A 26,140-nucleotide genomic window follows, 5' to 3' on the forward strand; every position below is an offset into this window, starting at 1 on the left:
GCAAGGGCAGGTCGGATGTACAGGTGTTTTCCCTCTGAATCCTGTGCTTCCCTGTGATTCAGGGGAAGGGGAGAAAGGGCAGGGAAAGGAACGTCTCAAAGCCTTCAGAACCGGGACCGGAACGTGGTGTCCTGCCGCCTTCCCTGGGCTTCTCCGGGCTCCCCTGTGCTTCTGAGTGACAGGTTGCAGGCTAAATAGTCATGTTTGCCCAAGAGAAACTGGTCACTAGACCTGACTGTGTCAGAGCAGAGTCCACTGCTGCTGTTCTCAGCCGTGTCTCCCCCACAGCCTTTCAGACGGAAGGAAAGCTCTACCTGATCCTGGACTTCCTGCGGGGAGGCGATCTCTTCACCAGGCTGTCCAAAGAGGTGGGCTTCCCTCCGGGAATTCCCTCCACGAATGTCTGTCTGGGAGGGAAAGGGGGAGTGCTGTGTGAGTGTTGGGGGTGGGCCTGTGTGAGATGCTTGGTGTGTGTGCTGGTGTGTGCGTGATGCTTGGTGTGGGGAGGGGATGCCGGTTTTCAAGAGCCTGTACCAGCTGCAGGAGTGCTTTGTCCCTGGAAGGTCTTGGGAGCCGAGTTCCTCCAGAGATCCTCTGAAGCCCTGAAGCCTCAGTCCATTCACTGCTCTGGGTAGAGCAGTTGGAAGCCCTCGGCTAGGTGATGGTGACGATTGGGAAAACTGTTCCACTACACCTGCTTCAGCTCAGAGGGGCTGCTCCTCCGGGGCAGGCCTCCCATGCAGTTTCTGTTCAGGAGCGTCTGGTCGGGTCTACACACACCGCCTGAGTTCCATGAGCTCTTTCATGACCCCAGAGTTTACCTTGACTTCCAGCACTTCCAATAGGAGTGTTCCAGAATGCTACTCAGTGCACCAGGGAGGCCCTCATGACTTGAGGGGTGCTCGGTTCTACAGGTGCAGAAAGCCAGAATTCTGCCCAGGCCCGTGGGAGGAGCTAGGGCAGCTACCCCAGGAGAGAGTCCTACTGGAGGGAGAGGATCCGGGAGCGTGAGCAGCCACTCCGTTCCTTCAGCTAGCCTGTGCTTGTCCCAGAGCAGCTAGAACAAGGCACTGAAATGTCCCCAGGCCAAACGCCCACACCACGTTCCCACACCTGATTCACGGCCAGACTGGCAGCCAGGAGAGACACCCTGAACCCAGTGCCCTTGGGTGGACCAGGGCTTGATTTTCACACGTGCTCACCTGGGAACCTCCACTTTCTCCCCAGGAAGACCCCACAGATAGTCAGAGGCTCAGAGCACATCATTTGCCTTCTCTGAGAGGCAGGGGTGTTGCACCTGCCTTTTGGTGTCTCTGTCTTTGCTGTGCTGTTCTTTAATAAGTCTCTGCTGGTGATTTGCTTCCGACACATCCTGAAATTGTTTTCAGAGGTGCAAGTCAAGAACCCCGCTGAGGTCTGCTGCCTCGTTGGGCGGTCCCATGGCAGTGATGCAGGGCTTTCCACTGGAGCGTTTCCAAGTGGTACCACTTCCTGCAGAGCCACGAACGGGGGCATGAGGGGCAGCACAGTGCACAGCAGCTCCCCCAGAGTCGTCTCTGGCTTGGTAGAGTCTATCTGCTCTGCCTTTTCTCCTCCTCCCAGTTCTGCAGCAGCTCCCTGTCTGCTGAAAACTCCAGATGAGCAGTAGATGAAGGGGAGACGCTCCCCAAGCAGGAGTGGGGCCCGGAGACCGAGGGCTGCTCTCCCTGTTGACTGGCAGCCCCCAGGATGGTGGCGCCATGTGCATACGGGGCTTCTTGTAACATGGGCAATAGTGGCCTGGGAGAATCTGACCCGGTTCTAGGAAAAAGCCCCGTCCGCGCGGTCCCCGTCCAGCAGCGCCGCCTGCCCTGTGCAGGTTTCCCAGGAGGCTGTCTGCCCCCACTGGTCCCTCTCGTGGTAGCTGTTGGTCTGTTCCCACCCGTCTCATCTAGGGGAAATCTGCCCACCTGGAGTCTGCTTTTGTCCAGCATCTAGGTCTGCTCTGTGGGTGTCTTTTAGAACAAAAGGCAGCAGTCATGAGCAGGAACCTGTGACACGAGATGTAACAAGGTACAGCGAGCGCGTAAGAGCCGCCTCAGGGGAGTAGAACGAGTGGCGTGGCCTGGGCCCACGGTGCCCTGGACAGCATCCTGCCCCTGCAGGTCACTGGGACTGCCTTGAAGGAGCTCACATGCACAGGGTAGTTGCTTGTCATTGTGCTTGGGGACTCTGCTGAGATGTGCCCTGAGACTTGAAAAGCAGAGCAGGGCAGCCTCCCTCGGAGTACTAAGTGCACACCAGCCACGGTGGCCAGCCCACAGCCAGGCAGGGTCAGTCGGGGAGGAAAGACAGTGGCAGAGCCTGAGTGAGCAAGCCAGTGGACATACTATGCAGTGCAGAGACGCACCCAGCCAGGAAAGGCACTGGTCACACTGGGAGGGGGAACAGGGGTCCCGCCCACGGGCCAGCAGGGCTGGCAGCACCTGTCAGTCCCCTGCAGAACTCTGCAGCCCCAGCGGGAAGCGTCCCTTGTGAGATGAGTGCCGTGTCAGCCTGTCACCCCGTCTCTGCTCTGCCATCTTCCCGAGTCAGTGCACGAGGAAACTGGCTGCATGTGGATTTGCCCTGTGTGTGCCTTCAGGGAGAAGCAGTAGCATGACCCCTCCTGCAGCATCATTTCTCACAGGAACTGAACAGTGGTTTGTGATGAGGATCCAGCTTCCCATTGATGTGACTACAACAGCCTCTTCTAACGCTGGGGGGCTGAGCGTCCCCATCCTGAGCCAGTGCCTTGAAGTGCTGTGGCCCCAGGGCCTCCTGCCCCCTTTAGGAGACACTTAGGGCATCCCAGCCGGGTCAGTGCCCAGCCTGGGCCGCCCCAGCCACTTGAGAGCCAGAAGCATGGCTGCCTGCCCCTGACCCCAACGAGCCCCTCCCCTGCCAGCCTCCTGGACTGGAGGAGCCGTGTGTGCGTTGGCCACACTGACCCTGGTGGCAGACAGCAGCTCAGCAGGCTGCCAGCTTGCATCAGCCCGAGCGGGGAAGACACAGATGAGAGGGAGATGAGATGGAGACCAGTTTTCCACTCCTCTCCCGACCGTCACAGAGCGGCTTGGTTATTTACTAAGAGCACTGATATTAAATGTAAGCCTACGGAGTGGGTGACTTGTGGGAGTGAGGAGGACAGGCTGGCCAGGAAGGAGCTGCCCCTGAGGGTCCTGCCACCATGTCCTCCATGCCTCGAGACCACGCGCAGAGCTCGCCTTCCCACTAGAAGGCCAGAGCAGCCCTGGGGAGCCCAGGGTTTCCACCCGCCTGCCTTCGGGGTGAGTGCTGGCTGCCTGGCAGGTCTTCAAAACAAGCAGGCAGGCCCGCTCTTCTCCTTGCCAGGTGATGTTCACCGAGGAGGACGTCAAGTTCTACTTGGCTGAGCTGGCCTTGGCCCTGCACCACCTCCACGGCCTGGGGATCATCTACAGGGACCTGAAGCCCGAGAAGTAAGTGAGACTCACCCATGTCTGAGTGGCTGTCCCTCGGTACTCCTGCCCAGGGGTGCATCACAGCGGCCGGGCGATCTCATGCTGGCCTCTGCCACACTGGAGTTCCAAGTGAAGGGAGCAGATGCCACCTCCCCGCCCTGCAAAGGGCCCAGCTACGCGTGGGGCCCTACTGGGTTTTGTAGGAAGTTCCCAGGCCAATTGTCACCTGACTCTCACCAGAACAGAGGGAGGACCAGGCGCCCATCCAGGCTGTAGAGGAGTGGCTGACCAGGTCCCATCCCTTGGGCAGGGTGCCTCTGCCCTGAGGAGCGCTCAGACTAGGCCTGTGCCCCCCCCCTCCCCCTCTCACAGGTGTCCACTCAGGGACCTTCCCACTACTGCCCAGAGCCTAGCAGCCCATAGTCCAGTGGCTTCTCTTGGAAACTGGCCCATTTCTAGGTGAAAGCGTAGCTTTCCTAAGAGCTCATTTAAGAGACAGTGGCCCAGAATCCCCAGGCCAAAAACCTGCTCAGATTTGTGGATCTTCAGTGATGACAATCTATTGTATTATTATTTCTAGATAATTTGCTAATCTGGTCTAAATTTAAACACCAATGTCCCTTCCAGGTCTTTTCTTACAAGTGACCCATTTAGGGGACAGACTAGTAGGTGTCCCTGGGTAAAACCATGGTCTCTCCACCAGTAGGACTGAGCAGCATACCTCCAAGACTGCTCATAACTGGCCCCAGATGCATGTCACCTGGTGGGGCCACAACATGGGCATGCTAGAGAGCCCAGCCCATGCCCTGAGGCCAGGGCACTTGGGTCAGGGATGGGCACAAGCCCCTGCTGGCCATCCCCCCTTTCACCTGCCCTGACTTGAGGGAGACCAGCACATCCCTAAGGCTGCTTTCTCAGACAGGGCTGTCACCGTGGAGGTGTCTGGGTTTGCTGAGAAGCCAGGTGGCATGATGTTGAGCGTATCCGCCTGGGCATGCCCCACACAGCTCTGACTTTACTACCAGTCAGCAGAACCTCGCTGGCCATGCCGCAGAAGCACTCACAAATGGCATAGAAGGCCCTGTCCCTTAACCCTCAGGAGGGGCAGCTGCTACCATCCCTTTGCTGCAGGTGCAGGAGGCCATGCTGCAGTTTTACAGCAGATGTGACCATGTGCCCCTCAGTGCACTGCACCCTGGGCCTCCCTGATACCCATCCCTGGTCAGGAGGTGACAGCAGCAGCCTGGCCTGTCTCTGAGGGTCACGGCAAAGGTCACCTCCAGTTAACCTCATCTAATTGCCCTCTAGCTCATGAGCCTTGGGTTGAAAATGTCTGTGTTGACAGCCGAGATTGATCCCTGTGGGCACGAAGTCTGCCCGGGCTGAGCAGCTTCAAGGCAGCAGAGCGGACGCTGGTTCCTTTTAAAGGGCACAGCGATCCTTACAGCTGAAACAGTGTTATTTAATTGCCAGATGAAGAAGGCTTTGTTGTTCAGTTAGAATTATTAGGAACTGAATCTTGAAAGTTGTTTAATTCTGGGCAAAGACTGAGTATAACTAAAAGCAAAGACAAAAACATTTGCCTCTTTAATTATAACGTGTCTTCTAATTAATATGCTGCAAGCTTTGCCTTCACATTTCTGCAAAACAGTAGGTATTCTCTAATTCCATGGCAGATTTTCCTAATCATGTTAACGTACAGACAAGATCAAATTTACCACTTTACCCTGGTTCCGTGCACGCTTCGGTGGCATCAGGCACATTTCCAGGGTTGTGCCACCGTCGCCAGCACCCCTCTCCAGGGCTCTGTTCACCCTGCGGAGCCGGAACTGTCCCCACTACTCACTGACCGCCCCCCCCCCCCGCCCCGTCAGCCTCCAATCTACCTTCTGTCTCTATGAATTTGGTGAATCAAGCCACCACCTTGCGTGGACCCCACAGCGCTTTGTCTTTTGTGACTAGATTGCTTCATGCAGCATCACATCCTCACGGTTCATCCATGCTGTGGCCTAGGCAGTTTCCTTTTCCGGTTGTTAAGAGAGATGTCATACATGTCCTTGGAATTTGACTTTTAGGACTAGGCTGTTCCTCCCAGGATCTCTTGGAACAGGGTTTAATGACAGACCCCAAAATATGGAGGGTTAGAGTGGCAGGACCTCAAGGTACCAGCCCCAGACTCCAGTCTGCAGTCCCAGGGAAGAGGGGCTCCTTGATGGCAGCCCAGGGCCCCACCCCTGTTCTCTAGCCCACCTCTGTTCCCTGCAGAGCAGCACATTGTACCTCAGCAGGACCACTGTGACCAGCAGAGCAACTTTCGACTCGTGGTGTGACGAAGGCTGGATGGGAATCAGATGGGCCAGTGGCCCACAGCAGGGCCAAGCTGATACCAGTTCTCATCACAAGACAAAGCTGGGGAACCTGGGATCTGAGGCCTAAGCTTGTGCTCAGGACCCACTAGAGGCTGGGATTGGTCCCAAGAGCTGGAGCCGTGCTCAGGGAGTGTTGGAGGGAGAAGAAGGGGTCTCTGGGCATGGAGGACCTCCATATGAAAGAATTCCTTCTTAGAGGCTCCCAGTACCTGTGGGCCACTGTCTCTTCCACATGCAGAACAGGCTAGAAGGTTCCAGCCCTTCGCTGGGTCTCAACAAGATCTAAACCCTGCAGACCCCAGACTCATAAGTGAGCAGGAACCCCTGCAGCTGTTCTGAGCTAGCAGGAGCTGTGGGCAGGCAGGCGGCCATCTGAGGACCCAGCTCACGCAGCAGGTGCTGCCTTCCACCCTGGACTGGGCTCTGTGCTCTGCATGCCCCCAATATTGGTCTTGCTAAGGCCTCAGCTTTCTCTCCTTTTCTTTCAGCATCCTCCTGGATGAAGAAGGACACATCAAGATCACAGGTTTGTAAAAGACCATTTCCCTTGGTGACTTCATCTCAGCCCCGGTAAACTAGGGGACCACCTCAAAGTCTCAGTTAATCTGCCAAACACTTGTCTCTGATCTGATCGAATTTTCCATGGACTTGGGCTGGCTGTGCTGTGGATCCTCACAGGGTGGGAAAGGTTGAGATTCCCAGGCTGTCCCCTCTCCACCCCTGCCTGGTCCACCTTCGGGCTCTGGCTCAGCTTCATGGCTGCTTGGGCGGAGAGCCTGCGCCAGTGCTGACCAGGGCCGACATGGCTACCCTCGGTACGCATCCTGAAGCCCTGCTGTGGCCTCAACAGCCTACACCACGGCTGCTGACCCAGAGCAGCTGCTCCCTAACCACACTCCCTGTTTACATCCGAACCGCCGCAGCTGCCAAGTTCCCCCAGATTGAGGACATCCATCCTGCAAGACTCTCCACTGACAATAGCTTCCTGTGGCTGCTGTCTCAAACTGCCAGAGCTTAGTGACCTAGAGCAACATGGACAACTTGCCATCTCATGGTCTGGAGGCCACAGGTCTCAGGGCCAACGGGCCACACCCCACCCCTGGGCCTCCAGGGAACGAGCCCTCTCCTTGCTTTCTCCAGCGCTGGCCAGGCCCATGGCTTACCTTGGGGCCTCGTCCCCGTCACTGCCAACAGTGCCGAATTCCCAGCCTCTCTCTGGGCTTACGCCTCCCTCCTTCATGTAGAGGCCCTCCCAATGATGTTGGCCCACCCAGATCATCCAGGATGGTCTCTCCATCTTGGGATCCTTAACTTAATCACCCTGCCAAGTCCCTTCTGCCCTGTAAGAGCACCTGTTCATGGGTTCTGGGCTCAGGGTGTGGTCATTCTGCCCCTCCCTATGCTGGTTTCACCCCACTCCTGCCTCCCCAGGTAGGGTCCTCCTCCCAGGGAGCCCTGAGCCCTCCTTCACGTTCCTCCTGTCTTATTGCAGCTTTGACACCTGTCTGTCAATCCCAGGTCCCCTGACCTGAAGCCACAGCTCTGTCATCCTCCATGGTACTTATTTATGGAAAAGGGTCTCCTAGGAAATTTATGTCTGATGCTAAGAAATAAACTTCTTGATATTGTTACAAGGCACTCTGGAATTTGTACATTCACAAAGAAATCTGCTCACATTGTAGATTCTGACCTCAGGGGCTTGCCAGCCCAATGCTCGGGCAGAGATATTGCCCCTAGATGGATGGGGTGGGGGGCAGTCAACTTGTGATGCACAGACAGTAGCAACAGGGTCAGACACTGTCCTGAATGTGGATCAGAGACTGAGGATGTGCTTTGTGCTGTGCCTATGTCTAGATTTTGGTCTGAGCAAGGAGGCTATCGACCATGACAAGAGAGCCTATTCGTTCTGCGGGACCATAGAATACATGGCACCCGAGGTGGTGAATCGGCGGGGACACACGCAGAGTGCCGACTGGTGGTCCTTTGGTGTGCTCATGGTAAGGCTTGACCTCCTCAGTGGGCCTCCGCACTATGGGAGCTGTTGCAATGGACTGCCCACCAGGGTGGCCCAGTGGGCCTGGAGTTGGGGACAAAGGGCCCGAGGCTTGCATAGCAACCTCATGGTGTTTTGGGCAGCGGGGAGGAGTGAGTTTCTGAGTGATTCCTGGTTCCACCTCCTGTCAGTCCCAAATTCCCACCACCAGAAAATGGAACTGGGACTCAAACAGGAATGCAAACCCCTTAGCAGGCAAGCCTTCATACGTAACACTTACAGACTTAAGGAGGATTCTAAGAGAGGCAGTGATGTCCACATGAAAGATGTTTTTCTTGCTGGGCATGGTATTGTGTTCACACCTGTAATCCAACAATTCAGGAAGCTGAGCAAGTTCAAGGCCAGCCTGGGCAACTTAATGAAACCCTGGCTCAAAAATAAAAAGGACCAGGGCTGCAGATATAGCTCAGTTGGTAGAGTACCCGCCTTGCATGCACAGGGCCCTGGGTTCAATCTCCAGCACCACAAAAATAAATAAAAAGGACTGGGAATATAGCTCAGGGGTAAAGTGCCCCTGGGTTCCACCCCCAGCGTGGATGGATTTTCTTAATCCAAACACACACTCCTTTAACTCAGTCGTAAAACTTGGCATGAACCAAAGTACACATGAGTTAAATGTACTTACACCTACATCTAGAAACCAATTTACCTCTTAGCACATGTAATCAAAAGCTGTGTCCCACGGCCACAGTGGGAACGCCAGCTTTCCTCCTCCCCACTCCTCTCCTCACCCAGGAGCACCCTCATGACCTCTACTTGCCCTCAGCGTGGGCCATGCTGACACACTGGAATCTGACATGGGTAGTCCTGGATCATGGCATTTCAGGGTTGTCCCAACACGGCTCCCATCTGTGCATTTAAAAAAGGAGGAAACGGGCCATGAGACCTTCGGCAAATGTGGCAGTGTTGTACATCGGATCCCTTCATGGACACGGCCATCCTCTTCCTGCCCCTGCAGGACCCAGGGCTGCATCCTGTGGCCTAGTTCAGACCTGCCCCTGGCTAATCTCAGGCAGATGCCCAAGTCTGTCCTGTTTTTGGCCCCTGGCTCAGAACCCTGCCTGTATGGACACAGGACGCTGACCTTTGACTGTGGGGCCATGTCCCTTAAACCAGCCTGGAGGTGGTTCAGCTCACAGTAGGAGATGTGCATGTCAGTCAGGGTGACTCCCGCCCGCGGGACCAGCACTCCTGCTTCCACCAGTGAACTCCAAGGAAAGTTAGCCCTCAGTGAGAAGCTGCCTGGTCAAGCAGAGCCCTGATTCCATTTCTGTTCCATCAAACAGGCCCTTGTGCTAATCACAGGGCATCTTCAAGGGTCCAGCGATGTTGGCAGGAGGGTGGGGACAGCGTTTTGCTATTTATGATTATTCACCCCGTAAAGCAGCAGCTAGGATGCAATTCCTCCTTCTCCTGAAGACCACCAGCCAGAGGTCTCTCAGGCTCCCTCTCGGCTTATTTCAGATCCACGTGTCTTCCCTTAGATAGTGAGACAGTTCTTTGCTCTCTTCAAGATGATTTTTGCATAAACAGCTCTGCTCCTATCCACATATCTTGGTTTTCTTTGAGAGTGTGGGTGGCAGGTGTTTGCTGGTTCGGGGGCACCTCCTTGAGGTCCCCCCCACCAGCTGCAGACTTGGTTGGGAAGTCTGGTATCAACCTTCACTGACACTGAGCTGCAGGTCCTAGCAGTGTCCCTGTTCTTGCAGCCCCACCCTCCAGAGTACCCAGGTTCCTCTGGAGACATGGCCAGCCACCCTGCAAGTCCAGGTTTCCAAGGGACCCTCCCTGAACTCCCCTGGGAGGGCTCCAGGACTCAAAGAGATGGACCAAGTGATTAAATCTGGACTTGTGACTGGTCCTCAGTGGTGCTTGGATAAAACTGTCCAATGGATGGAAGTCATGAGATGCTGCCCCTTGTCCCTCAGGGTGCCTGATAGTTAAGAGAGCAAGAGGTCAGCCAGAACCTGGAGAGGGAAGGTCAGCAGAGAGAACCGCAGCCTTAGACCACCAACAGACACGACCGGCTGGAGTAGTCTGAGGGCCACCGGACAGTCCTCTAATCTGCTTCTGTGGAGGAAAGGACCACACAGTCCATCCCATAATATAAAATAGACTTAAATTCTTTTCTGATCTAAGTCATTGCAAATCAAGGAGATGACTGGACACACTGAAAGGACAGCCAAAGAGGAAAGCGCAAGAGGTGGTACTGGGAGCTGCTCCCGGCAGCTGCTCCCTCGCGAGTCCTGCACGGCCCCGGCCAGAGCCTGACTCTGGAGGCCTTTCCTGGCCCTCCTACTCTGGGTCTTCTCCACTCCCGAGTGTTGCTCCTGCACAATCCCACCTCCCATGGCAAATGCCTATGTCCCCAACACTTGAGTGAGTCTCACGAACCTCCCCTGACTCCCCAGGACAGAGCAGCCCAGTGCCCCAGGTCTGCTCCCCCAGCAAAGTGTGAAGACAGAGGTGCCCTGCAGCCCTCTGGGGCCCTTGCACCTCATGTGGGGGTCGACGCTGCTCCCAGACGGACCCCTGCCACTGTGGCCTGCTGCAGCACCAGGAGTGGCCAGCCCCTCCTCCTGCACACAGGACACTCCCTGCTGGATGGCTTAGTCAGAAGGACTCCACATCCCGTGTCCCTGGCCCACAGGGGAAGGACAGTGATTCAAGAAGCAGGAGAGTTCACTCACTGGCAGGCAGTGGGCGTGAGCTCCCCAGGCAGCACTTGGTCTGCACGGCCTTCGAGAGCTCACAGGGCACCCTCCACCTGAGCGAGGCAGGAGGCAGCATTCACCCTTCCTCTGCACAGACAAAGGCTCAAGGAGCACAGCAAGGCTTCCGGTCACACGGCTGTTCCCATGCGCTCTCGGGCTGCTGCCCTCCTCCTCCCTCGCCCCAGACGGCGGCCCTGGCAGGCGTGGCCCTGGCAGGAGTGGCCCTTGGCACTTCCTTGGGTAGCAGCAGCCGCAAGTGCGTCCGAATTCTCATTGCAATCACCAGGTGGGTCTAAGTGACGCTTAGTGATGTCCCCCTGGAGCCTTGCGAGGGTCCCCTGGTGGAGCTGGTTTTTTTGTAATGGTGCACCACCCACTGGTCTTGCTGGGGAGGGGAGGCCCCTGGGCAGTTCCTGAGGGAGATGCCTGGTATTAGGGATTGGGAGGCATGAGCTGGCCTCACCCTGGAATGGCCTTGGCAGGTGGGCGCTGTTGTCAGAACCTTGCGGTCCCGTGCCTGGCCCAGCAGGTGAGGGGCAGAGCCTGGGGCTGCACCTGAGCTCTGAGCCGTCAGTGTTTGCTGCAGTGATGTAGGTGGTTTACCCGGCACCACCAGATGGACGAGGATCCTAGCTCCCTGTGACTGTGTCCCCTCACAGAGTCTTCTCATCCAGCTGCCCCAGTACCATCCGGGTGGGTTCTGCCTCCGCCGTGGGTGGCCTGCTTGGCTTCATTAGGGGTCCCTTCAGGCAGGACTCACCCTCGCCCTGAGGTCAGCTGTAGAGGCTAAGCAGGCAGAGTTCCCTCTGCCCCTGGGTTCTAGTTTGTTGGTCAGCTGTAGAGGCTAAGCAGGCAGAGTTCCCTCTGCCCCTGGGTTCTAGTTTGTGGTCAGCTGTGGAGGCTTGCCTGCATTAACCGACCAGTGGCTCATCTGCTGGGCAGAGCATCCTGGACTTCCAATCTGACCACACTTGTCCGTTCTGGACTCTCACCTGGATGCTCTTGCCTTGCTCTTCATTGCTTAGTGATTGTGTGTTGGCAGCAGCACACAGAGTTGACAGCAAGCCCAGCGTGGCAGAGCGGGCTCAGACTCCTGAGCCGGCGGGAGTTTCCCTCTCCTGACATTCTGTTTCCTGGCAGCAGACCAGTAACGTCAATAAAGGCTGACCCATTCCTTGCTTGTGATTTCACTCTACAGACACCTGGGCATTTTAGGGACACTTGGGTTTGTTTCAGTCTAGTGTCGGCAGGAGTCGGGGACACCCTGAGGCCCACCAGTAGGCACACAGTGGCGCAGTGGCACGGCCGCACAGGGAATGCTGCAGATTTTATGATGCACACAGAGAGTTTTGTACTATTCTGTGAAAAGTTGAGTACACAAAACTTTATCTTTTAAAGAAATAAAAATGAAACCATTTGAAGAAAGTGCCGAGAGGAGATAATGAATGGTAGGGTGGCTCTCTAGACAGTGCAGTTGTGGTCTTTCCACTTCTGTGTGTTTCCCAGGACTTTCATGACACAAAGAAAACATGCAGCAGGATAAATTGCAGAGGAGCAGAGACACACGTAGGAGAAAATTAAATAGGACTAGAGCAGACAGAGCAAGCCGCTTTCTTGTTTAAACTGACGAGAACACACAGGAAGGTGGATGTGTCCACACCTCCCTGAGGTCCCAGGTGTGGTGGTATGGAGAGGACTTCTGCTGGCCCTGTCCCTCGTTCCAGGAGTGGTCAGAGATACACGTCTGCTAGACTTGGGGCCAGGCCACTGCCCCAGAGCCCACAGAAGCTGTCCCTCCCCATCCCGGCCAGCCCGCCACCACACCCACAGAGGCAGGACGGGCAGGGACCGTTCACTGCTTCCCTCACTCATGCATCTCCCCGCTGTGCTGTCGGCTCCCTGAGGCACCCACTTACCGGGGTTTGGGAGAATCAATGAACTCACACTTCTCTACGTTGCTCTGCAGTTTGAGATGCTCACGGGGTCACTGCCGTTCCAGGGGAAGGACCGGAAGGAGACGATGGCCCTCATCCTCAAGTGAGTGGTGTGCTACCCCAGCACATGCCTGCACCATCTGGGACAGAGCCCAGCCTCTGCCCCGGGGCTGAGGAGCAGGTGGTGGCCATGGGGACAAGCACATGAACGCCAACTGTGAGCGGGATCACTGGCGGGTTTGGTAGGTCCTCAGAGTGTTTCCAACGCACCTTCCAGGGTGCTTCCTCACCAAGAACCACATAGAGGGCCCCATGGCTAGTTCCAGTCAAGGGCCTGATTACTGCAGAGGTGGCACACAGATTCCCCGGGGAATTTGGGACATTCTTAGCACAAGCTCAGACTTCTGCTCTTCCTATTGACCTTGTTTCCATGGTCGCCCACGTCCTGCCTGCCTGACGCTGGCCCGAGTGGGCACCATCTGGCCTTGTGCCTGAATGTGCCTGACTGGGCAGTTCCACCCCGTTCTCAGGAAGACGAACTCACCAAGCAAATAGACCTGCTCTCAGAACCTCGGGAGTCTGACCCCAGGGCCACCTGGTCATAACGTCCCCAATGTGAGCTGAACAAAGGGTTAGAGAAGGGCAAACGAGGTGGTGGGGACCCAGTCATGCTAGGGGTGGAATTGGAATCACTCGACAAGAGAAGTCGCAAAGCCGACCTGAGACCCCCAGCAGAACCCCTGCAGGCAGGCCCATGACATCTGTGAAACCCAGTCGCCTGAGCCGCTGTAGCAACGAGCCTCCCAGTTCCTCAGATGTGGGTGGGAGGTGGGTGGAGGAAGCGTGGGGGTGCCAGCCTGTGCCGGCCAGTGGTCTCCCATGGAGTGGTCTGTCCCAGCAGCACCGTCTGTGCCTCTCTGGGCCCGCCCTGCTGTGGGGTGTGCAGGGCACGTGGTCTTCGCTGTTCCTGAAGCTGGGATGACCCCCCCCCAGCAAGCTCAGGTGCCGACTCACGCCTGTCGCTTGGGAGTGGCAGCGTCTGAGGGGGCAGCACAAACTGGCCTAGTCCTCAGTGTGGTGCACGGGCTGGGTCCCTGCAGCCCTCGTGGGCTCCCGGTGCCAGCCAGACCCAGACCCAGAGGTGGCAAGGGTGCCCCTGTCAGCGGGGAGGGCCCCATGCTGAGCAGATGCCAACCTTCTTGCTGCAGGCTGTCTGGGTCTGGGTTTTGGAAGACGATTTTTTCCATTTGAAGTGCTATTGATGTTAATGGGATCCTTACTGCCGTTTTAATGCTTTTATTATATTCTAAATGAATTATTAAATAGCAATTATAAAAGTTAGCACTTTTAATCTCTGATATGGCAAATATCAAAGCTATAAGCCATGGAACAGTAGCTCTCTGGTGTCCTCAAAAACTTTTAAGGTGTAAAAGCTTCCCAAGGCCAAAGTTTGGGCACTGCTGCTCCTGGTGACTTTGGGGTCTGTTAGTACCAAATGAGCAGGACTCAAAGGCGTGAAGAAAGGCCCCGTCCCTCGGTGCCCCACCTTCTCGTCCTGAACACAGTTCTTCCTTGCAGAGCCAAGCTGGGCATGCCCCAGTTCCTCAGCCCGGAGGCCCAGAGCTTGCTGAGAGCCCTCTTCAAGCGGAACCCTTGTAACCGGCTGGGTAAGTGTCCCCAACGCCCTGTGTCGCGCAGGGGCCGCCCTGCTCCGACGCTCCAAACCCCCTTGGCCAGCTGTGTGCCTGGCCTCGCCAAGGTCACTGAAGACAGAGGGCCTTAAGCAAGGGCACGTTCCCAGGTGGTCCAGCTCCAAGGATCCGAGTCCCGTCGGTCATGGCATCACAAGCCATCTTCTGAAAGCCCCTGACTGCACACCAATCCTCCCGATTCTGTGCCTCTTACCTTGGGGACTCCGTGAGCTGTGGGCAGAACAGCTGCTCCCATTCTGGTGCCTCTTAAAGCAGGAAATGCAGTGTCTACTGAAACCCACGTGCACTTTTGCATTAATTGAGCACCGATGTGTTTCTTCTCTTTTCTGATGATTTACGGAAGTGTTTGCCCATGTGGCCCGGAAGGCCTCAGGGCCGGGCCCTAAGGGATGCAGGGTAGGGTCTGGTGAGCCACAGCGCAGGAGGAGCACAGGGAGCTTTCCAGGTTGTTTTATTACACACGTAAATGGAAGGAGCAGATTAATTACTGTTCTCTTGACTCTAACCTCATAGATAAAACACGTAATTAAGAAAGCAAGACAAAGGGTAAGTCGGGAAATATTTCATTTTAGAGAAAATAATTAGATTTTCCTCTCTGCATGAAATCAACCCCAAAGGAAGCTCATGTGCTATGTAATTCTTTTACATGTCAGCTTTAATTTCAGGGAACTTCTGTATTAATGGTAATACTTCAGTTATTAAAAAATAAAGTTAGTTGAATACAGTGGTACTCCAGCAACTCAGGAGCCTAAGGCAGGAGGACCACAAGTTGGAGACCAGCCTCATCAACTTAGTGAAACCCTGTCTCAAAATTTTAAGAAGTGGAAAGGGCTGAGTATGTTGCTCAGTGGTAAAGTCCTCCTGGATTCTATCCCTAGTACCACAAAATTAAAATAAAAAATAAAGCTAAAGTTAGAGGTGCCTGCCAGTCCCCAGTGATATTTTCACGATATAGGAGAGTTGATATGCAGTGACTGGATCTTGGGGAGAAAGGAGTTAGAATGAATCTTAGCCGGTATCTGTGCATTTAGAACATATGGAGAGATCCACCTCAGCCCGTGCTGTCGCTGTCTCGTTCTGCTGGGGAACACATTAGTCCTCCACGTTCCTGGACACTTAAACTTCCACTTCCCAGGCTTCCAGTGACACAGGCTGGTGGTCATCCTGGTCTCCACCCCCAAGGTGGCAGCGGTACCCCTGACCCACTGTGAGTCTCCAGACCCTGGCAATCCAGGGCAAGGACCCTATAACCTGATATGGAAGGTCCTGGAATCCAGAAGAAGCAGACAGTGGCTGTGAAGTAGAAACCTTGTGTGACCCATGGCCCAGCTGCCCCTCGGCAGCCTAAGACCTGGGCCCAGTCGGAATCCCCCACCTAGCCCCTGCCTGTGAGGACTGTGGTCCAGGCCAGTAAGCTTGGTGAGAGCCAGCGAGCAGGATAGCTGCTCCTCTGTCACAGCAGGTCTCCAGAGCAGAGCCTGAGAACAAGAAGGTCCGCCCCCTGGCCAGGGGCAGCTTCCCTGGGAGAGATCTGCCCAGGCTGTCGAAGAGGGAAGGAAGATCCTGGGAACCGCTCTCTCCCCGAGGCTGCCAACATCCCGGATGCCGGCAGGCGAGGGCTGAAGGTGGTTGGGTGGTGCCCTGTGGAACGTGCTGGGCTGCGCGGCCCCTGGTCTTGGGGTAGAGTGCTCGCGGTGGCACACGGGGCTCTGGGCTTCTGTGTGCGCACAGGTGGGAGGACCTTCCGTCTTCCCTGCAGTCATTCCCGCAGTCGTTGGGGAACCGGCAGCAGCTTCGACTCACCCTGAGCAGTGTTGGCACCCGCTCAGGGCTGCTGCAGGCGAGGCCCCAAAGCCCAGGGCCACGGGTCAGTCATGGTGGTGGGTGACTCAGCCCAGGTCCAGGGCACGGTGCGGAGTGGGCGGTGAGGTCGCAGCACACCCCAGCCTGCATCTGACCCTTGCTCCTGGAGTTTCTGTCTCACCGCGGATTTCTCAACTCCATGCGGAGTGGCCGGGGTAGGCGGGCAGCCTCCCCAAGGTGCGTGGCCCCCGCCGTGGAAGAGCAGCCACCCTCTGGGAGGCGAGAGGAACGTGCCAGTGGGAGGGGCTCTCCTGTCCCCGCCTGACGCAGGAGCTCGTGCCCCTGCTGGTCCCATCCTGCAGCTTGGCGTTTCCGCTCCAGGTTTCAGACCAGGGCTTCTGACCCTTCACATTCCACGAGGGAGTGGCCCTGTCCCTCCTCCCCAGCAGTGTGGAGGGCTGTCCATGAGGAGCTGGATTCTCCGCCTTGGCCAGCAGTGTGACAGACCGACTGCAGACAGCCACAGCCCCCGCAGCGCGAGCCTCCATCACCCCACAGGGGGTGCAGGTCACCCGAGTCCTGGATGAGACCTCGCCACTCCAGTGGCCTCAGGCAGTCGGGCCTCCGACCTGGGAGAGGAAGTCGGGAGCACTGTCCCTGCATGGTCTCCCTGTCCCGCCTGGTGTCCTGGGTCCCTGGCATGGCCCGGGCACCCTCAGCCTGTGTCCACCCTGCCGTCACGAAGCTTTCCGGAAGGCCTGCTCCCAGGCAGTCGGGGAAGGGATAGGACCTCCTGCCCCGTCAAGGCAGCCACAGTGCTCCCACTGGGGGTCACTACTTAAAATGTTACCCAAACTTGACCTCCATTGGGGGTGGTGACCTGCAGCCTGGCTGTGAATCCACGTCTGGACCTCAAGGGTTGGGATGCCTCTCTCTCCCGCCCCTTGCATATCTCCAATCCCCCTCCCACAAAAAAGAGGTTTCACCCATTGAAACTGAAGTTCATGGAAGTTTTTCGTTTTCTGACTTTTCCCTTCTCCTGCCTGACCCTCTGGAGTCAGCCTGAGGGACACGCCGCTCCTTCCTGCTTCCTCACTGACATCTGCAGCTCTCTGTGATCAGAGCCCTAACATGTGAGACTGCCAGCAGCAAATCAACCAGGGGGCATTTCCATCAGCTCTGGTTTCCTGAGACAAAAACAAAACTACCGGAAGACAATTCCTTTCTCCAGATGCTAGGAGAGAACAGGTGCTGCGCCCACCCCTCCAAAGGGTCCTGCACACTGTGCTCCCTTCTGGGGTGGCAGGGGATCCCCCTGCAGTGGTGTTGGAGAGGAAGGAGCAGACCCAGAGCTCAAGATTCGCCCTCTTGACTGGGAGTGGATTTGGCTCTGGGGCTCAGATAGCTTATGCAGAGTTCCCTGCCAGACGCTGGAGAAGCCTGCGCGGAGGGAGGGCAACTGAGGCTCGGGCCTTCTGCAGAGGCGGGCACCGACAGCGGGTGCGGCGCCTGGACGTGTGGCCCATCAGGAAATTCAAGCAGAGCTTCCTCCACAGCAAGCACTGGCAGACCCTGGTGCCCTCGCCAGGGGCTTTGGGCTGACCTAGAGCCAGGCCAGGGGCAGCACCTGCACAGAAGCATAGCTCAGAGCTACGTGTCTAGGGGGCTTCTGGAATGCTCCGTGACCTCTGTCCCTCCCATAGGTGCAGCGCACCTGGTCTGTCAGACTGGAACAAGGAACTGCCCTCGTTCCATGTAGATTGTTTCGTTTTAATCTACACTTGAAGATAGAATTTTTCTTTTTCCCTTCAGAAAACTTCATGAAATTTCACTGCATTTAATGAATTGCATAAAAATCTCTATTTATTTTCATTGAATTTTATACAGAATTTTTATTCTGTAGAACAATTTGGCTAGAAAAAAAAATCAAGGTTTAGAAAAGGATGAGAAGAAATATATTTACATAAATGCAGCCTTAAAGCTATAGGATTGTATTTATGGGATCATATCACCAGCAAGGTTAGGGATTCTCCCTGAGAACCTCCTTGTCTCATGAAGGAACATTTAGAGCTCATCTGTTCTTGCTTCCTGGGAATAATTTTGCACTCTTTGAATCTTTGTCGGAGACGGAGCCCAGGGCTTCGCGCGACCAGGCAAGCTCTCTGCCACCGAGCTACATCCCCAGCCCTGAACTCCTTCATCCGTTCATACCTGTACGGTGTTTTGTGATGTTCTCCCCCTCCTCCGCCCTGTGAGAAGAGTCCTGACCCTGGGCACTGTGGCACAGAGGCCAGCCTTTGGTGACGCCCAGGCCAGTGAGGCGCGCCGGGAGCCCTGGCACCTCAGAACGAGGGCGTGTGTGTCCCCTGCATAGCTCAGTTTGAAAATCCCTATCAGAGTATTTCAAGCACTTCCACTTTGGCGGAGCACCTCCTCAGTAGGGCAGGTCTCCTTGGAGTGTGCCGCCCCAGGGGCGCGACAGCACAGCCCAAGCCTGGCGCCCCTCACCCAGGGCGCTCTGCTGAGCCCGGCCGCATGAGCAGGGTGGCAGCCGTCTGCTGAGCCGGTCGGGGGCACCTGCTGACACAGCGAGGCGCTTCCGTTTAGAAAGGGTTAAAATAGCACAGGGAGGCGCAGAGCGTCCGGAACCTTCCTGTTGTGTTCTTAGAAGTGAGCGAGGGAAGCAAGCAGCTTCGGAAACTCATCCAGGGAAACGTGAATGAGGGAGGGCCGGAGGGGGCTCCCTGCTCGCTCCAGCAAGTCCACATTTCAGCTTGTAAACTATTTTAAGAGTTAAAAACTAGTTTTTAGAAAGCTGTCTTGACCAGAAGCATTTGCTATGCCGAGACTGCTGTCCAATACACTGTCCCAGGCTCAGCCTCGCTGTGGGCAGCTGGCAGGACATGGCTGTGCAGGGGCCAGAAGGGTGGCCTCCTACCAGTCCTGAGGCCAGGGGACACCTGTAACAAAGACAGGCCAGCGAGAGCGAGCAAACGACTTGCTTAATCACAGCTTCCGTGCCCGGGAACCTGCAGAGGGACAAGCTGGGCACGGGAAGGTGTGTCTGACTTTGGCTCAAGTTTGACCAGGAGGGACGGTGTGTAGGGATGACTGGACAGGAGTGTGAGCTGATGGAACAGACCGAGGGGCCTGGAGACGCCTGCTGTGCATGGTCTCCTGGGCCCAGCATTGTCCCAGTCTGGAGCAAGGGTCACACAGGCAGATCAGAGGGCTTCCTTATGGCCAGCTCCTGCACAGAGAGTGGGCAGAAGTTAGAGTAATGAGGAGGTTTTTATGGCTGGCTTTGGAGAAAAGGGGCTCTGGTTTCTCTGTCCCTTCTTGGAGAAGAGGAATTCTAGTTTCTGGGACTTGCTTTGGGGTGAGAATCGAGGGGAGTGAGATCCCAGGGCAGAGGTCAGAGGGGACCTTGCCTCTGAGGCCTCATTGGGTAGTTTTCTGAGCCCCAACACACTGGCACCTGCTGGTGGTCCAGATCAGCCTCCCTCCAGCTCTGCCCCACCCCTCCTCCTCACACCCCCAGATGTTGAGGACCCTTAACAGCAGCGTGACGGGTAACCCAGCAGAGCCATGCTGTTCTGGCTCCCAGGCTCGGGCCAGGTCGGAGGTAAGGATGCCCCTCATTCTCCTGGACTTTTAGGACAATAACCAAAGGCTTCAGGAATCCAAGAAGCACACCGGTGCCCCAGGTCACAGCCCAGGAGCGAGGGAGGAGTCCCAGGGTCCAGGCACCAGGACCCTGCCCCAGTGAGTGAGCTGGAGAGGGGAAGTGGAGACCAGAATTTCCTGGAAGAAAAAAAATCAAAGGGGGAAAAGGTGGATGGCGGCCTCCACACACCCTGGAGTGAGAAGACGGGGCACCGCTTGCTCTTCTCGGTTGGGTAGTGAAAGGTGACCCTTGTGAGACTCACTGATCAGGGCACAGCACGGAGGCATGGCAGCTGCAAGAGCCTGAATGTGACACCGGTTGGCTGCACATGGTGGCCATGCTCAGGGAGAGGCGTGTGCCAAACAGGCAGGGGCCCCGATTCCACGGCCATGGTCAGGGACGGCCCCTGCGGGGACACTGGGAGGTCTCAGAGCACGTGCTCAGGACCATGCAGATGGTCCCAGCCCCTCCCTGAAGGTGCGCAGATCCCTGGAGAACCCAGCTGGGCCAGGGCTGTCCGGCTCCCTGCTGGTGGTGCTCCATAAGACACCGTGACGGCGGACGAGGACTTATGTAAACACTGAATGAATGAAATTTCAAATGGGCAGAAAACGCTTCAAAATTAAATACTTGCAAACTAAAGAAGCGAAGCACAGCTAACCCATAAGCAACTAAGAAATTAAAAGGCAGAGGCTGGGGGCGTAGCTCAGTGGTAGAGCACTTGCCTAGGATGTGCGAGGCCCCGGGTTCAATCCTGGCACCATACACACATACAAATAAAATAATATTTAAGAAACAAAAAAGGCAGAACTGGTATTTAATCAAGTCTGGAAGTTCCCTGGGACATTTACAATCTGCCCGTCCAGAAGCAGGCAGCAGGCACACGAGCACTAGCCCCATAGTCCAGCCCCAAAGACTCAGAGGTGCATTCTAAGAACAGCTCCGTCTAAATGTGGCAAAGGACCCAGGAGACAGCACTTCCCAAAGCTTTCTGCAGAGGTTAGAAAACAATGAGGACGTTCTGTCAGATGTCAGAACCTTTTGGGAATCGCCTACAGGGCATTGGGAAGCCCACAGTGAAGCAAGTGGACTCCTGTGTCAGAATGAGGGGCAGAAGCTGGGCAGAGGGGTGAGACGTGTCCTTGTCAGGCAGACAGCAGGACTGGTCCAGGGCAGCTGGACAGCTCCAGGGTGTCTCAGCGTGGAAACGACGCGCCAGTGACGGGAGCATATGTGATTAAGTGTCACTGTGGAAGAGCCTGAGTCTGAATTCTTGAGCCCATTGTCCCCTGAACCTTCTGATTCATGTGTGCTTGTGTTGGAAATCACCCAGTCCACCAGGCGATGCTGGAGTCTCCGTCCTAAACATCTCTGTCCCTGGCTTCCGGGTCTTGCTTTGTGAAGGGGATGAGTCGCAGATGTCCTGGGACAGAGCAGGCTTTGGGGGCGGGGGCTTGGACAGGGTTTCAGACATCAGCACAAGCACTTCCTGCTGCCCCAGCCGGGACTCCGCTCCCTCCTGCCTTTAGTCCAGATGAAGGCCAGCCCAGTTCCAAGGAACGGGGAGTGAGACTGGAATCCACAGTGACAGGCACCCTGGGCCTGCCGAAGGTGCCTGGCCTCCGGGTGCTGCACGTCTTCTGTCGCCTGTCAATTTCGAGTAGTGATCAGAGTGCTGATTCACCTTCTGTTTGCTGAGGCCAAATTCTAACTGCACAGAGGGAGAGGGTGCGGGTTGAAGGTGTGCCAGCTGGTGACCCAAAAGCCCCACGCCCGGTTTCTCAAATTCCCGCCCCTCCTGCACCCCAGCTTCCTTCCTGCTGGCCATAGTGGCCAGTGCTGGTGAAGTGAGGTGCGAGGCAGGTTCTTAGTGCAGGCACCCGTCACCGTGCGGTGTGAGTGCCCAGCGCCCTGGGAAGTGCCAGGGCACACCTGGCATCTCTGCCGGAACTCGCTGAGACCTGGGAGAGGAGAGTCCGAGGCACTCTTGCTCTTCCTTGCTCTCACAGTGCTCCACCTGGAGCTGGGTCTCCACAGAGGCCCAGGGATGGGCACACGGGAACACAGTCAGACCTCTGGGCTTGGGGGTTACGACTGAAGGAAGGAGACAGACCTGATGGACCTTAGCAGCGGGGTCCTCTGAGGCAAGATCCAGATGGACCAGGGCCGAGTCCCAGGAGGGGACCCTGGGCTAAGCTGGGCATTCGCACCTTCAAACCCCGTCTATGAGGCACCGCAGTAACCACCAGGCTTCCAGCCCCTGGGCACGTGTGGGATGAACAGGATGCACGTGTGCTGCATCTGCCCACAGCAGGGAGCAGGCCTGCTGGCGTGTAGGCGATGGCGTGTGGGTACAGGGCCATCCCACACCTGGGCTTTCCTGCGATTCCCTCATGTGGCCACTACTCCAGCATCGCCAGGCCGAGTGGCTGAGGTTCCACACCGTGTGTTTGGCTGAGTTGACTCTTGTGAGCGCAAGGCCTGGCCAAGCTCCTGGGGTGAGAGGGGAGGTAACCCTGGGCTTGCTGAGGCTCTGTCCCTGTCACTGCCACCAGCAGGGGCTAGATGGCCAGGGGTGTGGCATGACCCTGGAGTCTGCTATGGTGCCCTCTCCAGTCATGGCTGGCGTCCTGTGGGGAGGCCCATGACTTCAGGCTGGACGCCTTTGCTACCCTCCATGTCTCCCAGGAGCCACCCTGCAGGGCGGGAGAGACGCCTGGCCCTGCTGAGGGGTGGACTGCAGTCCGATTGTGAGCAGTGTCAGGAGGATCAGCCGCAGAAACAAGCTCCACATGCAGAACGAGGGGCCGCGTCCCCCAGGGGGCGGGGAGCCGGCGGCATCCCCGGCCCTTGCCCCTCCCTCCCCGCGTCCCCTGCTGTTCGTTCCCGTAGAGGCCAGCCCGTTCCCTGACTTAAGTGCTCGTGTTGATCTTAGGGGGAACTGGTTATGGTGGGGGGACTCACTGTACTTTCTGTTCAATTTTCCCATGAGTGTAAAACTCCAAAAATAAGGTCTATTAATTAAAAAATGAAAGCAACCCCCCTAAGACCCTGTGGGCTCTCCAGGACGGCGAGGCTGGAGAGGAGCTCACCTGTCCTCTTCTCTTCAACACCTCTCGTCTCCCTGCCCCAGGACCACCACCCAGGTCCCCTCCCCGTCACAGGCCCTCAAGCTGAACGAGGTCTCCTGGGCTGTGAGGTAGGGGCTGGTGAGCAGGCACCATGGGCAGGAGTCGGGCAGGGGCAGCAGCTCGGGTCCTTCGCAGGACAAGTACGTAGGACCTGCCTAGGCGCCCCTCAGCCCATGGCGCTGGGGGCCGTGGGAGGTGACACGTGGTCTTGGCTCTGCTCTCACATCTGTCTCTGCCTTGTCCTGACAGGTGCTGGCCTTGATGGAGTGGAGGAAATTAAACGCCATCCCTTCTTTGTTACCATAGACTGGAACGTAAGTTGCAGGCCGTGTCCCCAGGGCCTTACAAGTGACAAAAGCAGGGGAGGGAAGAGGGCGGCTTTGCCCAGAATGAGAATCTGTGGGGATACAGGCGAGTCGCGGCCTCCTGAGCAGCGGGCTCTCGAGCAGAGGGGGCCTCCCGCCTGCCTGTGCAGCCCTGAGCCCCTTGACTGCCCTGCCCGTGGGGCTTGGCACACCCACCCTGCCCGCCTGTCGCCTCATGCCTTCCACCGTGGCCCGGCTCTGCTGGACAGTCAGTGGTCAGATCAGAAAGGCCATGACCACGAGCCGCAGGAAGGCCTCACTTCCAAGAACAGCCGCTGTGTCCCAAGGACGCCGTCCTTCCCCCAGGGTGACTGCTCTTAGTCCTTTAGCACAACACACCTGCATTTGGATTTTCTTTTCCTGAGCTAACAAATTAATCTCGAAGGATTTTTAATGGAGTGTTTTAAGAAATGAAGATGCTCTTCACGTAAAGCCTCCCAGGTTTGGGGCCTCCAGGAACCCCACCCTGGTCTTGCAGGGAACGTGTTGCCACAGCGCTGGGAGCTCCAGCACTGCCCAAAGCTGCGGCCCGCCTGCCTGGCTCCCCTCCTCCACCCTCCTGGGCCCCTTCAGTGGGGCGAGTCTGGGGACTTCTAAGGCCCACCTCCCGTTCTTACCACATAACTTGTTCCCAACAGTAAGATTAGAGGGAAGGTGACCTCTCAGGAGGTCCCTGGCTCTCCACAATGAAACTCCCAGTTCAAAGAGCAACTAGAAATCCCAAAAAGCAGAATGAATGCAGAACAGAAGTGAAGCCGCCGCTCCTTCCGAAGGCTCCTCTGGGCGCCCGAAGGCTGAGGCTCATGGACGCTCAGGCTGCCTCAGGGACGCCCAAGGTCACTTGAGTTGTGGTCTCTGGGTTGGGATGTCTTTTCTGGGGACTCCTGGGCCTGGACTGGCTCCAGACGAGCCTGTCCTTGACGGTGGGCCTGCACCTCCCTCTGCACAGGGCCGCCTCTGCGCAGCCTGGGAGGGCCGAGTTGGCGGCTCTGCCAGTGTGACGCGGCTCCTCCCCTGGTGGCTGCAGGGCCGTTCCTGGATTGTGCTCCTCCTCGCTTGCCTGCCACCTCTGTTGGTGCTCCATGTCTCGGGCGCGTTCCGGGCTGGGGATGGAGCAGTGGGCGCAGCGTACCCTGCCCCCAGGGCTGGCGATCTCAGGGGCTGAGGTGTCTGGGGTCTGCTCTGTGGTGAGGAGAAGGGAGCCTGCTGTGGGGCAGGGGCCAGGGAGGTGGTGGTGGAAGAGCTGCCCACCCGTCACCCCTCACCCACTCCCCCAGCCCCAGCCCCCACCCCCTGACATGCTTCAGCCTCCAGGCGTCGCCGGCTGGCTGTCCTCCTGGACCCAGGGCTTGCTTCACGGCTCCCTTCCAGTCTCCTCTCCAACGTGGCCCTCTCGGCTGCCCTCCTGCTGCCCTGGCCCTGTGCTTCTGACCCCGTTCTTGCCGTCTGTTCCCGTGTCCGGTCCCTTCCAACGCACCACGTGATAGCACTGCAGGCGGTCAGGACTTAGAGGGCCTGGCCCAGGGGAGGTGCTCTGTGCCTTGCCATCAAGTGAGAGCAGCGAGTGCACTCGCGAGTCTGAGGGTGGGCGAGCAGTGCAGGGGACGGGGAGCGCCCAGGAACCGTCACACAGGAGACTGTCCCCGCCTCCCTCCCTCCAAAGGCCATGCCTGAGAAGTGGAGAAGGGCAACCTGTGGGCGTCCAGTGGGCAGCTGCAGGTGTGCGGGAAGCTGCTCGGGTGGGGCGTCCTGAGGGCTGCAGCTGGGAGGACAGGGAAGTCCCCAGCGGTGCCCCAGGCGAGCCCTCTGCAGAGGACTTGGCCAGGAGGGACCTTGGCAAGTGCTGCACGCAGATGTCATCTCAGCAGGCAACGGGCCGTGCCTCAAGGCCTGCGCGCCGCGCGGGGCAAGCCTGCCGGCTGAGTGCGGCTGCACGGGAGGCAGGGTCTGTTAGACTCTGGGCAGAGCTGCCTCCTTACTCAGTGAGGAGCACCCTCCTTGCCTGCTGGCGCTCAGCCCTCTGGTCTCTGCAGCAGGGAGACACCCCCGAGGTGCAGGCAGGGCTTCGGGTTCCTGCACGAAGGCATGTCACTGCTGCATAGTTGGAAGTTTCTTTTTTTCTCTTGGCATTTTGTTTGTCTTGGTTTCAAGAGACCCTCCTGGTTCTTTAATACCAAGTACATTTGCTGTCATTTCTGTCCTTGCAAGAGGACACCCAGGCAGAGGCTGGAGGGTGGGAGGGTCTCGTTCCCTCCTGAGTCTGCGTGAACCATCTGTGAGGAGCTGGGAAGCAGCGTCTTGCATCAGCTCTTGTGTTTGCTAAGTAATGCTTCGCACCTACCTGGATAAAGGTGTCCACGACACAGCCGTTGAGAGACACAGCTGTGTCCTGCAGCTGCTCATCCCTGGGCGTCTGTTGCACCATAAGGCCATGGTCCAGAAGCGGTGTGCAGCGCGAGCACCAGTCAGAAGAGGAAGGGTGCCTAAGGGAGGCGAGTGGGATCAGCCTGGAAGGCTGTGGAAGAGGAGCCATGCTCCCAACAAAGACCTCAGCGTGGAGGCGCCGCAGAGTCTTCAGAGCACCAACTCAGGCCCACGTGCCTGCTGTGTCTTGGTAGCCGGGAGGTCTTGCTGTGATGTGGGGGACAAGCCCTCCATCTCTGCTGTCCTGTCCCTCCCTCACAGTATGTCTCCGTGGCTCTCCTGGGCCCCAGTCACACACCTGTGCTCTGGAAGGTTTACAGGGAAGAGTTTTGTGTGTGCTTGTCTGGATAAGCCTGTGTGGGTGTCAGCAGCTCAGAAACTGACACCACAGAGCAGTCCCCTATGCAAGGACTGCTCCCTCTGCAGGGCGTACACTCAGGAGTGACAGAGAGAACACAGTCCCTGGCTGTTGAATTTCCGCCTGAGGATTCTTTCCAGGCACTTGCC

The 26,140-nt window shown here is 57.1% G+C and overlaps 1 protein-coding gene across 3 annotated transcripts in view; it reads left to right on the forward strand.

Moving 5' to 3' along the window:
* The window catches only part of Rps6ka2 (ribosomal protein S6 kinase A2), a 240,409-nt gene that overhangs the window by 182,544 nt on the left and 31,725 nt on the right, over positions 1-26,140 (forward strand). For all 3 annotated transcript variants that reach the window (XM_047557790.1, XM_047557791.1, XM_047557789.1), the window contains 7 exons: positions 289-368; positions 3,373-3,479; positions 6,319-6,356; positions 7,685-7,827; positions 12,564-12,634; positions 14,110-14,198; positions 23,094-23,158. In XM_047557790.1, coding sequence (XP_047413746.1) covers positions 289-368; positions 3,373-3,479; positions 6,319-6,356; positions 7,685-7,827; positions 12,564-12,634; positions 14,110-14,198; positions 23,094-23,158 — 593 coding nt within the window. The remainder of the gene's footprint in view (positions 1-288; positions 369-3,372; positions 3,480-6,318; positions 6,357-7,684; positions 7,828-12,563; positions 12,635-14,109; positions 14,199-23,093; positions 23,159-26,140) is intronic.

Source organism: Sciurus carolinensis, chromosome 7 (genome assembly GCF_902686445.1).
Source record: "Sciurus carolinensis chromosome 7, mSciCar1.2, whole genome shotgun sequence".
NCBI classification, from domain to species: Eukaryota; Metazoa; Chordata; class Mammalia; order Rodentia; family Sciuridae; genus Sciurus; species Sciurus carolinensis.